The sequence below is a fragment of the Melospiza georgiana genome, chromosome 16 (assembly GCF_028018845.1).
Source record: "Melospiza georgiana isolate bMelGeo1 chromosome 16, bMelGeo1.pri, whole genome shotgun sequence".
Classification (NCBI taxonomy): domain Eukaryota; kingdom Metazoa; phylum Chordata; class Aves; order Passeriformes; family Passerellidae; genus Melospiza; species Melospiza georgiana.
This window is the reverse complement of record NC_080445.1, coordinates 6,745,962-6,759,318: the sequence shown is the minus strand read 5'-3', so window position 1 is coordinate 6,759,318 and position 13,357 is coordinate 6,745,962. Positions and strand designations below refer to the sequence as shown.

The 13,357-nt window shown below is 44.7% G+C and overlaps 1 protein-coding gene across 1 annotated transcript; it reads left to right on the top strand.

Moving 5' to 3' along the window:
• The first annotated feature begins 1,220 nt into the window (after window positions 1-1,220).
• NPTX2 (neuronal pentraxin 2) lies at window positions 1,221-11,086 on the top strand. Its single transcript, XM_058035694.1, has 5 exons — window positions 1,221-1,697; window positions 3,062-3,278; window positions 6,399-6,643; window positions 8,095-8,274; window positions 9,449-11,086. Exons 1-5 carry the CDS (start codon window positions 1,245-1,247, stop codon window positions 9,674-9,676), a joined length of 1,323 nt encoding a protein of 440 aa, XP_057891677.1. The 5' UTR covers window positions 1,221-1,244; the 3' UTR covers window positions 9,677-11,086.
• The last annotated feature ends 2,271 nt before the right edge of the window (window positions 11,087-13,357 follow it).

Here is a 13,357-nt window from a genome sequence, read left to right as displayed (position 1 = left end):
CTAGAAGACCTGAACAAATAACCTGGACTCCATGAAACCATCAGATTTAACTATCCCTGTGGTACACACTCCTGGAAACTTGTTAAGTCATTTTGTTACAAAGCAATTCTCATGCTGACTGAAAAACTAAAATTATTTTCAATTACATATTCTTTATTCTTATTCATTGTTATTTAAAACATTATGTATTTCATAGTAGGAGCTACTTACCCTATGAGAAAACATCTTTCATCTCCATATACCAACTTTCTAAAAATCTGAAATTCTACTCAAAGATTTGGGAGTCCTAAGAGCAGCCTCTGCTGATGCATAAAGAAATTGTTTCTGAGTTTTTCCAGTCCAGCAAGACTTTTTATTGCATATCCACAAGAAGTTTGTAAGAACTGTTTGGTATTTATATGTCACTTGGAAAACATAAAAGCCTTCACGGATTACACATTTAAAATAACTGAATAAGAGGATCAGCATTAAAAACATTGGATGCCACAAACAATGTAGCTGAAACCACAATGCTCTTATGATCCAGCTATAGAATTATGGTACTCTAATAGTGAGATGTCCGTGTCTCTTTCCCCTCCATAACCAATGTGAACAGGGATGCACAGCTTGAACGGCTCCCGTTTTTCTGACGGCATTGTCCTGTAGCTCAAAGAGCCGCTCCAGGCCGGCCGTACCCCAGGCTGTGGGACAGGGACAGGGACAGGGACAGGGACAGGAACAGGGACAGTCACAGTCCCTTTGCTCCGCACTGCTCGGGTCACCTCGAGGCGCTGGGTCCGCTCCTGACCCGCTCAGTCCCAGAAAGGCACTGACGAGGCGGAGCGGGATCGGCAGAGCGCACCGAGGTGGATGGAGCCGGGCTCTTTATGGCGGAGCGTGCTGCGGGGACAAGGGACAAGGGGTGTCACAGACGCACGGGAGGTCAGGCTGGGCACGGGGCGATGGAGCGGCCCCGCCGCGGGTCCCGGTCCCGGTCCCGGTCCGGGAGCGCTCCCGACCCCGCGCCCGCCCGGCCCCGGCCCGGCTGACGTCACACAGCTCGCAGCCAACCAGCGCGCGCGGCGCGAGTCGGGCCCCGCCCCCCGCGCCCTCGCTGCCCATAAAAGCCGCGGCCGGCAGCGGGCGCGGGACCGGCGTGAGGGTAACGGGACGGGACGGACGGGACGGGGCGGCGGGACCCGCTCCTGGCACCGCGGCTCGGCCCCGGCCGCCCCGCCGAGCGGGCGCTCCGCTCGCCAGCCGGGATGCTGCTCGTGGCCGCCGGGCTCCTGCTCGCCGTAGCTGCGGGCGGGCGGGGGTCGCCGGCCCCGGAGCAGGAGAGCCCGCCGGGCAGCCGCTTCGTGTGCACCTCGCTGCCGCTGGACGCCGCCGGCGCGGGCTGCCCGCTGCCCCCCGTGCCCATGCAGGGCGGCGCGCTGCCCCCCGAGGAGGAGCTGAAAGCCACGGTGCTGCAGCTGCGGGAGACCGTCCTGCAGCAGAAGGAGACCATCGGGAGCCAGCGGGAGGCCATCCGGGAGCTCACCGGCAAGCTGAGCCGCTGCGAGGGGGCCGACGGCAAGTCCGCCACGGGGGCGTGGAAGAACGAGGTGGGCAAGGGCAAGGACACGATGGGCGACCTGCCGCGGGACCCGGCGCTGGTCATCGAGCAGCTGAGCCGCACCATGCAGACCCTGAAGGACCGCCTGGAGAGCCTGGAGGTAGGGCCGGAGCCGCTGCACGTCCAGCGGGCACTTCGGGCACGAGTGGTGCCTAAATCCCTGTGGAGATGGATGGATCCAAACCGGCCCAGCCCGCGGGCGAACGGCTCGGTTTGGCTTGTCCTGGTCTCTTGGTTATTTATCTCCTCTCTTTAATAGTAAATACCTAAGGGGCTCCTCTTGAATGTGTGCTCCCACTGCGTGGGGGGAGATTATGGTTTCCCTGCTTGTCACCAGCTTAGTTTCTGTACTAATAATGTGTAAATCTCCCTTTCTGGGGATGTGACTTCATGTGGTTTGAGGCACAAAGCTGACGTCTTGGGCAGTAAGACCTCGGCATATGGTGCTGAACAGAGCAGTGGTAATGAGGAGATTGTGTTGGGCAGATGGTGCAGATAAGATGATGCACTCAGGGCTGACACAGAATGGAAAGAACCCGATTCTGTGCGCCCCTGAACAGAAAGGGGATTTGGTCCAAGCCCACCGATAAGTGATTTCCATGAGCCTTTGGACAGTGCCCATGGTTTGAGTGCTGCTCATGCACTCATGTTTTGTAGAGAGGATTCTCACAGGGTTTGTGCTGGTGTTGTTTTGCTTTTCACACCCTGAAAGCCTCACATGCTGCTCCCGCTGTCCTCCAGCCAGTGCTGATGTGAGGACGGCGAGTAACTTCCCAAGGGCTGTTCTGTGAGCACTGCTTTGCAAGTGCAGTTCTGAATGAGCTGATAGTATTCATTCCCTCCTTTTACCACTATTGCTGTCTTCCTGAAGCATTCCTTTTAGCGCTGTAGAAGAGAAACGCCTCTAGAATAACGTGGTAGGTGGAAATGTTGTTTTTTTAGTATCTTTAAAGATACCAGTGTTGTTTGAGAGTGTGAGGTGCCTCTTTTTTCAGTTTGAATAGGAATACTTTCACTGCTTAGTACTTAGATTGATTTAAGGAGCGTCTTACTTTGGTAAATCTGCTTTCAAAGTAGCTTAATTTTTAATCTAAAATGAAGTGATAGTTTTTGTGTTTACTTACATTGGCCATGTCACTAACAGTAACTAAAGTAAAAATTGACCAGTGTGCCACATGTATGTGTACTAATAGAATTACATCAGACCTGCTCCTTACATTGATTTCATTGAACTTAAATGTACGAAAACTCTTTCATATAAAGTGGTGGAAGTCTCTAACAAAAGTGCCCTTTAGTTTCAGGACCCGTTTAGCTCCAGTGCTGATAAAAGCACTGACTATGACAAATGCTAAAAAGCAATGGAGAGCTCCATGCTTTTACTTTGCTGCTTTGGGCCGGGAGCACACCTGCATTTGCCATTTCTGTGTCAGGAATGACGATGTTTTCCCTTGTTTTGCCCTGAAGCACCAGCTCCGGGCCAACGTGTCCTATGCAGCGCTGCCCAGTGACCTGCGGGAGATGCTGCAGCGCCGGCTCGGGGACCTGGAGCGGCAGCTCCTCAGCAAGGTGGCCGAGCTGGAGGATGAGAAATCCCTGCTGCACAACGAGACCTCAGCCCACCGGCAGAAGACAGAGTCAGCCTTGAATGCATTGCTAGAAAGAGTGTCTGAGCTGGAGAAAGGTAATTGCTCGGGATCGAAACGCTGCCCCATCCTGGTTAATTTTGTTTACTCCTTCCTTGCAGAGCACTAGGCTAAATGTGGGCCTTGAGGGAAAGACACTGAGAGGTACTGGGCTAAATAGTAGGTGACAGTGCAAATACTTGGATTCTCCCTTTTCTTTTATCTCAGGCTTCTTGCTTGACAGGCAGTTGCCTGGCTTTGGCTTCCTGTCTCTTAATTTGGTGTGTGTGGGTGGCTAGGATGAAACTCTTAGTGTTTGTGGGATGGAGAGATCTGTAAGGAGGCAAGTGGAGATAGGAATAAGTATGGCATGGGTGTAAATAGCTACATAATGTCAAGCATGCATCTGAGCAGAGCTGCCTTTATTGGGACTGAGAGTCATAGGGGCTAAATTTAATTAGCACAACTACCTTTGATGTAATGAATGGCATTTTAGACCAGCTTTGTTTCCTGCTGCTTTGGAAGTATTGATGGTGGCTTTTCCTTTTGTTACTGGCTATGACTTTGGGTAGCTGCAGCTACTTGAATTATGCTCTATTCTAAGCTTACAGCCTTCAGAGTTTACAGTAGATTACACATGGCCCACTGGGGGATGCTCTCATAATCCTAGTCATTCATTCTGATTCCTGCCTTAATTATTACTGAGACCTCTCTGCTTGAGTGGAATCTGTTTATTTGAATTACAAATGTGTGTGAGCACAGAACTCTTTCTGTATTGACTGTGTCCATGTACAGAGTGGGCTGTAGAGGGCTGGAGTTCCAGTAAATCTCCCTGCCCAATCCTTAAGTGATTTTCCAAGGTGAATAACTCTGCTTAAAAGCAGCTTAATGGACAAGCCCTCCAAATGGTGCAAATATGCACATCTCATGAAATTAGAAATGCAGCCTAATGGGCTTGTGTGTAATACTGGATCTATTCTTTCTTCTAAAAAGAGAGAAGGAGGAAGATGATTTTTCTACTGGCTCTGTCTTTTAGTATTTCCTGAGAGCCAAGATAAAGCCTAACTTGCAACTAAAGTTATGGAGAATTAGTGGCCTGTTAATGTCTTATGAGTCAAGTATAGATAGTCCTTGTCTCTGAAAGATGTGACTCATATCAGAAGGAGAGAGTGGTGGGAGAACAAGAATGTGTAATTCAGCTAGGCTAAAAATAACCTGTTCCCACCTTTATTTTTTTGTGTGGGGAGTGAGGGCTGTCTTAAGTCTCTGGGGAAGTGAAGAATTTGGGACAGGAACCAAGACACAGCCCTTCTTTTACTTGTGTAATTTGCTATTACTGTACAGCTTAGCTGTTCTGGTTCCTCTGCCAAATCAAAGTGAGGGTAATAATGATGAAAGAACTTATCTTTTATTATTTTATTTTAAATACAGACAATAATTTGTCTGGTCTCATTTGAAAATAGTATTTCTGTTGTGCTTTTATTTAAAATGCAGTATTGTTTAGCATTTCTTCCCTACAGATAACTGGAGTGTCATAAGCTCCTCATTGTCCTGAGACTAAATAGTGGAAAAAAACAACTTTATGAGGTGCCTCTGTAAGCCTTGGATTTTATCTGTAGCTGTGACAGCAGTTTTAGTTAGCAGTAGGGCAGAAGAGTTTAAAACTTCTACACCTGTTGTGGTCCCCAAAGTTTTCTGTTAATTCCTTCAGTGGTTGTCTCCACTGACAGCAGAGCAGGATGCAGTAGAAAAAGCAGGAGGTAAAATCCTGCAAATAGTAGTGCCTGGACTTCAGTGGGATTCCTAGCTTTGCTTGAGGAACAAACAGATCATTTACTACATCTAAACTTATTTTCTCTATCTCTGAAAGAGAGATTTTCTCTATCTCTTGCCCATCTAGCCCAAAAATAATTGCTCTTTTAATGGAGTATGTTTCTGTTTTTTCTGTGTGAGATTGGTTGTAGCAGCCTAATGGAGGTTATTCAGTATTATCCCTGAGACCCTGGTGTTTATTTGCTTACCAGTTAGACCATTTCAGGTCTCTAAGGTTCCTCATGACAGATTCAAGCCAAAGAGAAGCTTTTTCTTCTCCCACCCCCTCATTCTGTGAAAAACGCAGCCAAAACACTTCAGTTGCTTCTGAGAAGTGGAAATGAGAGAATGCCAATGATTTAAAAAATACATATGAGAATTATGACAATTTTTTGTGACAACAGCTTTTCATTTGGACTGGAGTGTGAAGTTTGGCAAGAGGATTGAATTTGTTTCAGGAATGTGAGCAAAGGAAATGAGGGAGACTCAGAACAGGCTGCTAAAAAGTTGAGGGTGACATTACTACAGAACTGTGGGGTTGAATTTGTGGTACAATGTGGGATTTATTTCTTAATACTTGTAGAAAATTACTTAGGAGCATCTAAATCAAGTATATGATATAGAGTATTGCAACTTTAAAAAGTTTTGGCCTAAAGTTCTCAATTTTGTAAGCATGTCTAGAATATCTCACTGGTTTTTATGACTTTTTTAGAAAAAGCTAAATAATAATTTCTGCTCTTATAGAAAATTAAGTGTCTAATCTTCCCATAATTTATAGCTTGATATTGTATTTTTAATTCAGATCACTTTGAACTTTTTAGATCTTGTCCTGTTCAGTTAATGGGGTAGAAATCAGTTCTGAATGCAGCTGCTTTTCTGGACTATATCAGTGGAGTCTTATTTCAGATTTGCTGCTCAGAATGGGAGTGTTAATCTGTGTGTTAGCCTGAGATCTTAACACAGAGGTACTGCTTGTGTGGCAGGAGTAGGGGAAGGAATCCTGGTTGTGAAGCTCTGTGATGCTTTAATAATGAGCATAGCAGAGAATCCATTTTACTGACAGTAAATGTCTTAAACCAGTTTGAATTGTTTGAAATAGGGAGACCTCCAGCCATGAACTAGGCAATGAAAGAGATTGTCTACCATCTGTTCTTTTGCTCTAAATGAGCAGAAATAAACTAAATTATCACAATGTGGATAAAATCTATTTGCATCAACATTCAGTAAATACTACTTCAATATACTTTTTTTTTTTCTGTACCTCTAAAGTGATTAAAACCAAAGATTGTCAATATCAATTGTGTGTTAGCCTTATCAATGCATTGTTTTGCTCACTGTTAAGGGTTTTTTGCTCCATGTGATTCCAGGTAACAGTGCATTTAAGTCCCCTGATGAGTTCAAGGTCTCGCTCCCTCTCCGCACCAATTACCTGTATGGGAAGATCAAGAAGACCCTGCCAGAGCTCTATGCTTTCACTGTGTGCTTGTGGCTCAGGTCAAGTGCTTCTCCTGGCATTGGCACTCCCTTCTCATATGCTGTTCCTGGGCAAGCCAATGAAATTGTCCTCATAGAATGGGGGAACAATCCAATTGAGCTGCTAATTAATGATAAGGTGAGATCTGAGGAGCTCTTTGTTCTCAGTGTAACCAGAGCAGGGCCTGACCCCTTGGTGCCTTTGCCCTGACTCCTTCCCTCCCTCTGAGAGAAGCCTTTGAGGTGCTGCTCTCTGCTTCTCTGCTGTCCACTGCCTGATTGCAAGTCCATTAAAGCACTTGAAGCAGAAGTTAAATTGTACAGATATTTGTGTTGGGACCAAGCAGCTTGACATTAGATGTGCTCACACTTGTGCTGTCTGAAGTTATAAGCAGATCTTGGCTTCTTGGGTTTTAATTTTTTTTTATTTTATGAAACACAACCAAAATATGAAGCCACACCATTGCCAGACCTGTGAGATCTAAGCCAGTTGCAGTATTTTTGTCTTTCTAATTGTAGAAGTTACAAATGTTAAATGAATTTTGCAGAAGACAGAGCAAAAGGCTCTCCACATAATGGTCTGGTTTTGTTATGCTCAGTGACTGAACATCAGTTTAAATACAATTTTTCAGACTTTAGACACAGCTACTTCATACCATTGATGGTTTCTGACAAGCTGGAAAAAAATATTGAAACTCGTCATTAAACCAGTATCCTTTCTCCCCACCTTCAGTTGTGTTTCCTGGTAACTCAGTGCTCTCAGGTGTTCCTACACAACTCAGGTGGTTCATCTTGTGGCTGATTATGGACTTTTAACAGTCCTATCATCCTCCCAGATCAATAACCAATTATTTTTAATGGTTTGTGGAAGAGAAGCAAACTTGAGTCTCCTTATGTCTGTCATATCAATATTCTGTGAGGCTTTTACTTCTCCCACATCACAGCTGCTCCATAGCCACTGCACTTGTGTCTTGATGTTGTCCTGAGAAGGTTTTCAGCTCAGACTCCTAAAGGAGCACAATTCCTCCTTATTGTGAGGCCTGGGGAACAGTTCCCACAAGTTCTCCTGGTAGCAGACAGATGCATTTGTCAAAGTTGTTACTGCAGATGGTGCTGGCAAACCCCAGATTCTGAGAGGAACTTAATGTGAGCACTGGATGGAATCTCACTAAGCACTGAGATTTAAACAACAAATGTCACAGATTGATGTGCAGGAAGGGGGTTGGTCTCTACTCCCAACAGGAAAAGGAAATGGCCAAAAGTTGTGCCAGGGGAAGTTCTAATTGGATATGAGGAGAAATTTCTTCACTGGGAGGGTGGCAAAGCACTGGGACAGGCTGCACAGGGCAGAGGTGGAGTCACCTTCCCTGCAGGTGTAGATGTGGCCTTGGCACTGCTGGGTGATCTTGGAGGGATGTTCCAACCTAAATAATTTTATGATGCTGTGGAATCCTACAAAGCAGGATGTGGACTAACTCTTGCCTCTATAAAGCTTTGCTTTGGAGGACAGAGTAAATACTGTTCCTCTTTACATGTTGGGCTTGAACTGCTGGGTTTGGGTTGCCACATGCATTATTCTGGTTTTTGTAGGTTGCTCAGCTCCCTCTCTTCATCAGTGATGGAAAATGGCATCATATCTGCATCACATGGACAACCAGAGATGGAATGTGGGAAGCTTTTCAGGATGGAGAGAAGCTTGGCACTGGGGAGAATCTTGCTCCTTGGCATCCAATTAAACCTGGAGGTGTCTTGATCCTGGGTCAGGAACAGGTGAGTGAATGACAAGGTGTTCCAGGGTTTAAACAAAATCAAAACTCCCCAAGCAAACAAGAGCTGTGAGAATTTCTTAAACTCTTGATCCTGTTGTATACACAGTATCAGACTGAAACAAGGCAACAAATACTTAATGAAATCCCAAATTGCTGTATTTGTTTCACTTATTAAATATTCAGAATATTCATGTTGGTGTTAAGAATAAGTCCTTTTAGAATATTGAAGAAAACCCCAGAGGATTTTGAAGTTTGCCTTTCTATTTAACATCTCATCAGTCATTAATTGTGTGGCTCCTGATTTCATGTTATTTCCCTACTTATATTATACATTTACTAAAAAAAGCAAATATTGTAACAAGTAGCTGGAAATAGCCTTTCTTCAGGATTCCCAGGTTCACAGTTGGAGCAATGATAAATTAGTTTTGTGTGTATTGATTTTAGTAGATACTTATCCATGACAGAAATGACAGAATGGCAAGTTCAGTATCCTAATGCACTCTGCAGAGCTCACTGCTGAGTGTCTGCAGGTTTCCTTTATCTCTGCCTGCACTGTGCTGGGGTCTGTCCTGTGCTATCAGTTCCAAGTCAGTGGAATGATTGGATTCATTCAAAAATGAGTGATTTCTGTCCTTGGGTAGTGAGTGGAGCAAGCAAACACTTCTAGGCTTATGCAGTGGCAGTTTGAATCACTCATTTACAGCCAGACAAAGCCTGGGTGTTTAGATCCAAAGCTCACATCTCCCAGTCCCTGCAGACAATTGGGCAAGGGCTGCAGTTATGGTTTAATCTATGGCCATGAAGCCTGCAGGGTAACCTCACACATCCCTGCAGCTCTCCTGTGCTGGGCTTGCACAGTGGCTCTTAAATGAGCCTCCAAGTTTAAAGCTGCCTTCCTGCTCTACTGCTCCAGGGCAAGGTTGGTTCTGTGCAGCCTTTTTGTGGTGTTCTGCAGTCACCACTGCTTGCCCTCAGTTGCTTTGACACAATCCAGGTTGGAGCTTGTCACTGAATGCCTTGTTCAATGTAGCCCTTGTAGAAACTCAAATTTGTTCACTCTGGGACCAAACTCTGCACCCCTCTCCAGCAGTGGGGCTGGGTGGGGAGGGTCTTCAAGTTTGAGAAGTTTATTTTGGTGTTTTCTTCATCTAATCCTCACTCTCATGTGCCTAAAGGACACAGTAGGAGGAAGATTTGATGCAACTCAAGCCTTTGTTGGGGAGATGAGCCAGTTCAATATATGGGACAGGGTGTTAAGAGCTGAAGACATCATGAATATTGCCAACTGCTCCATCAACATGCCTGGCAACATCATCCCCTGGGTGGACAACAACGTGGATGTGTTTGGAGGTGCTACCAAATGGCCTGTGGAGACCTGTGAGGAGCGCCTGCTTGACTTGTAGCTGTGATCACTTCCCATCCAAGTGCCCCCTTTAGTAGGACAATCTTCTGTGCAATCTAAAGCACTTCTTTTTCTCCTTGCCCTTCCCCAGTCTTAACTCCTTGAAAGAATAAAAAAAAAATATTGAGTAAACTGCCTCAATGCAAAGATAGCTGCTAGTTTGGGGCATTGAGCCTGGCTATGAAAGGAGCACTTCTTGACCAGAGCAGCCCTTGCTTTCCTATGGCCTGATCCAAAAATGTGCTTTGGCCTGCAGAACCCTTTTGGTTGGGCCTTAGACATCAGCTCTTCTGCAGGGAGGGAGAACAGGGTGCACACTTCACTCTCATGTTCCTGAGAACGTGCAGTGCTGACAGCACCAGGAATAACAGACTAAATGTGAACCCTTCCTTCCAGTCTATTGTCTCCTTCAAAATAAAGCCATTCTTTTTTTAGCCCTTTTTTTAAAATAAAAATCACTTAATCCTTACACTGCAGTGGTTATGGTGCAGCTATGGGTAGAGCAGAACAGCCACTGTCTGAGTGCAAGGCTTTTGCTTCTTAATTTGCAGATTAGAAATCCTTATTTTATGATAAAAAGGTGATGTTTGGAGACACATTGTACCAGTTCAATTTGAAGAAAGGGCTGTTGAATCAGCACAGCTCCATTGAAGCTGAGGTGCTTCAGGTGAGGTTCTGTCCCAAAGCCTGTCCTTTGCTAGCCAGGATCCCAGCATAGGTGGGTGGATCAAAGATTGTACTTGTATTTTCTGTAGGCTGAATGTACTGAATTCCTAGTGACCTGGCTTGTACACTTTTCTCTATTGTTTCCTTGCTTCAATGTCTTTATTTTTTTAAATATACAAGCTGTGATTAAGTGAATTTCCATTTTGTTTTGCTTTGAAAGGCCTTCTTATGAGCAAGTGCCAAAGTTCAGTTTCTGCTTGCTGAGAATTGGTAAATATATTTTTCCAGCAGAAAAGTCTTCTGCACTGGTTTATATGTTATTATAATGGTCCTATGTAATATGAAAATGTGCTGCTCTTTCAATTCTTGTTGACTGTCTCTTCTGTAAGCACTGGGCTGACTATTATATTTTTTTATCATTTTCTCTCAATATTTTGCAAACAATGTTGCTGTTTCCTTGGCGTTGCTGTGAATTCTTGGTTTGTGGCTCGCAGATAGCAAATGCACTGTACTGGGAAAGAGTTAATACTTTTGTTATTTAAAAGAAAAAGGATTTAAAGGGGGGGAGGGGGAATTTATAAAGCTAAATATCATATTTTATTTTTCATATGTTTGAATTGTAAGAATAATATGGTGACAGTCCCATTTGTAGGGTAAAGTTACATATTTCCATGAATATGTAGTATGCTGTTCTTAAAAGAAAATTCTTATAATGAACTTTTAATTAAAATGCACTGTAAAATGAGTCTCCTAATTCTTTTATAGCCACACAAGACACTGAATATTCTCTTTCATAGCTTCTATGAGTTCACCTGCTCTCTCTCTAGACTGGTAGAAGGACAGTCTTGTAAGGAGTTTTCTTTATTCCCTAAATTCCTCAAGTGTTCTTGTCATGATTGGCTTTAAAACAAACACACACACACTGTACCCTCAGCCTACAACAGTGCTTTCCCTGCCCCAAGGAAAAAACAAACACAAAACTCACTTCATGTCAAAAGAATCTGTATTGTGAGGTGAGGAAAAGTGCAGAATTCTCATCTCCCATGGGCTGGTTCCAGAAGAGGCATCAGCCCTGCAGTCAATGCACCTTTATTTATCTGTTTTTTTTTCCAAAGGCTGGAGGGGCTAAGCTCTGGAGTTTTTACTTATTTCACTCTGTTTTTAAAAGGTGCAACAGTGAAACTGTCTTGGACACTCTGCTGAATGTCCTGGAGCCCGTGTGGGTGGTGGGATTTGCTGTTTTATTGAACACCATCACCAGTGTTGGAGTTCAGTGCTTGGCTGAGGGAGGTCTTTACACATCCCTTGGCCACGTTGCTCTTTATTCAGAGCTAGTTAAACCCTCACAGCCTTTAGCCAAATGCACCTGAGTAAGAAGCCCCACCTCCATGGGAAAATGTTAATGGTGGGGGCTGTACTTTGTTGGGTTGGTTTGGTTTGGTTTTTACTCATTAAATAGTTCAGATGGTAGGGATTTTGGAGGAAGGTTTTGGTTTGTTGGAGATTTTGAAGACACTGACTCTTCAGGAAAAGCCAAAGGTAAATATTTCATTGAAAAGGGTTTCATTATTTTTAATACCTATACATGTATATACACACATACATATTATTCTCTCTTTTGTGTAATAGTGCCTTTTCATTAAGAAAAGATGTATTGATTTTTGTACCTTTATCTGTTATTCTGCTGCTCCACATCCTGGGAGTCACATGTTTTATATGAATATATAAGCAGATGGCAAAACAGGAGTAAATATTACCCCATTCCAGCATCCATATTGTTTATGGAGCGTGGAGCTGACAGCACAACCTCCAGTTCCCAAACTGCTCTGAATGCACAGAAATAATAACTTAGGGAAGGCTGAGTGGCAGCACTTGGAGCATGTACTAGTGCAGATTTCTAGAAAATGTGTTTTTATTTAACACCAGGCAGAGCTGGGGCTCCTGGAAGCAATATCAATGATCCCAGCAAGCCAAGGTGCTGGGAGCTGTGAGTGGCCAGGGCTGCAGGTCCTGCTTGGTGGGAATGCTCCTCAGTCTGCACTGCACCCTCCTCTCTGAGCACCCTTGCTGCCCTGGCTGCTGGCTGGCAGCAAGCTGAACCTTTGGTGTGTTTAAATCCAGTTTTATTTCTTCTCAGACAAGTTGTTTGTCTACATGCCTGGCCACTAGAAAGTGTAGTCATCTCATGGGTTTGGAGTTTGCTTGAGGGCTCCAGGTGCACAGCTGCTGTCTGTAGGGGAGGGGAGGAGGATCAGCTCTGCCTCTGGGATCCCCTGCATGCATGGGAGAACAGCTCCTGGATCCAGGCAGCTTCTGGCTGAGCTGCACTTGCACCCTGAAATGCTGGTTTAGGTCTCACAACTGCAGAGAAGACCAGCAAAGCTCTACCTGCAGGGGGATAGCATATAAGAAAAATAAAGATAGTGTAGAAAGTAATCTTACCCCTAAGGAGTTGCAGCTGGGTCAATTATCAAAGATCAGGAACAGGTGTGAGTTTAACAGGCCACAGGTGTAAGCAATGAGAAGCAGAGTGCTATAAAAGAGTGGGGTGGCTGGTGGAGAAGGGAACTGGAGTCAGTGGCTGCTTTGTGGAGAAGAAAGAGTCAGTGCTCTGAGGAGATGACCATGAGAAACACCAAGAAAGTATGGAACTTTTGTGATAAGGAGACAGCAGTATGGAACCCCTGCAATGAGATGATATCTACCCTCATTTTGCACACATTTCCCAGGTGAGTGAATACCTGGAACTGCCAGGGAGAAGCTGATTCTGTTTTGTTTCAGAGACCTGATTTCCCTCAGGCCTTTCCCAAAGGTGAGAAGCAGGTCAGTAGTGAAGCTGCTGTGTTGTATTAGCTGTTTAAACCTGGCACTTTCTCAATCAGGGTAATGGTTGTTCTGAAAAAATACTGCTGTAAATATAGGTTAGATTTATTTCTTCTTTGCTAATGGCCCCTGACTGTGTAAGGATTCTTCATCCAGCTGATTTTAGTTACCCAGGCTGGGAGGGAAGATCTGC

Coding starts and splice junctions, on each gene's coding strand:
- NPTX2 (XM_058035694.1), top strand. CDS start 1,245: ATGCTGCTCGTGGCCGCCGGGCTCCTGCTCGCCGTAGCTGCGGGCGGG. Junction 1,698..3,061: donor ACCGCCTGGAGAGCCTGGAG/GTAGGGCCGGAG, acceptor TTTGCCCTGAAG/CACCAGCTCCGGGCCAACGT. Junction 8,275..9,448: donor TGATCCTGGGTCAGGAACAG/GTGAGTGAATGA, acceptor ATGTGCCTAAAG/GACACAGTAGGAGGAAGATT.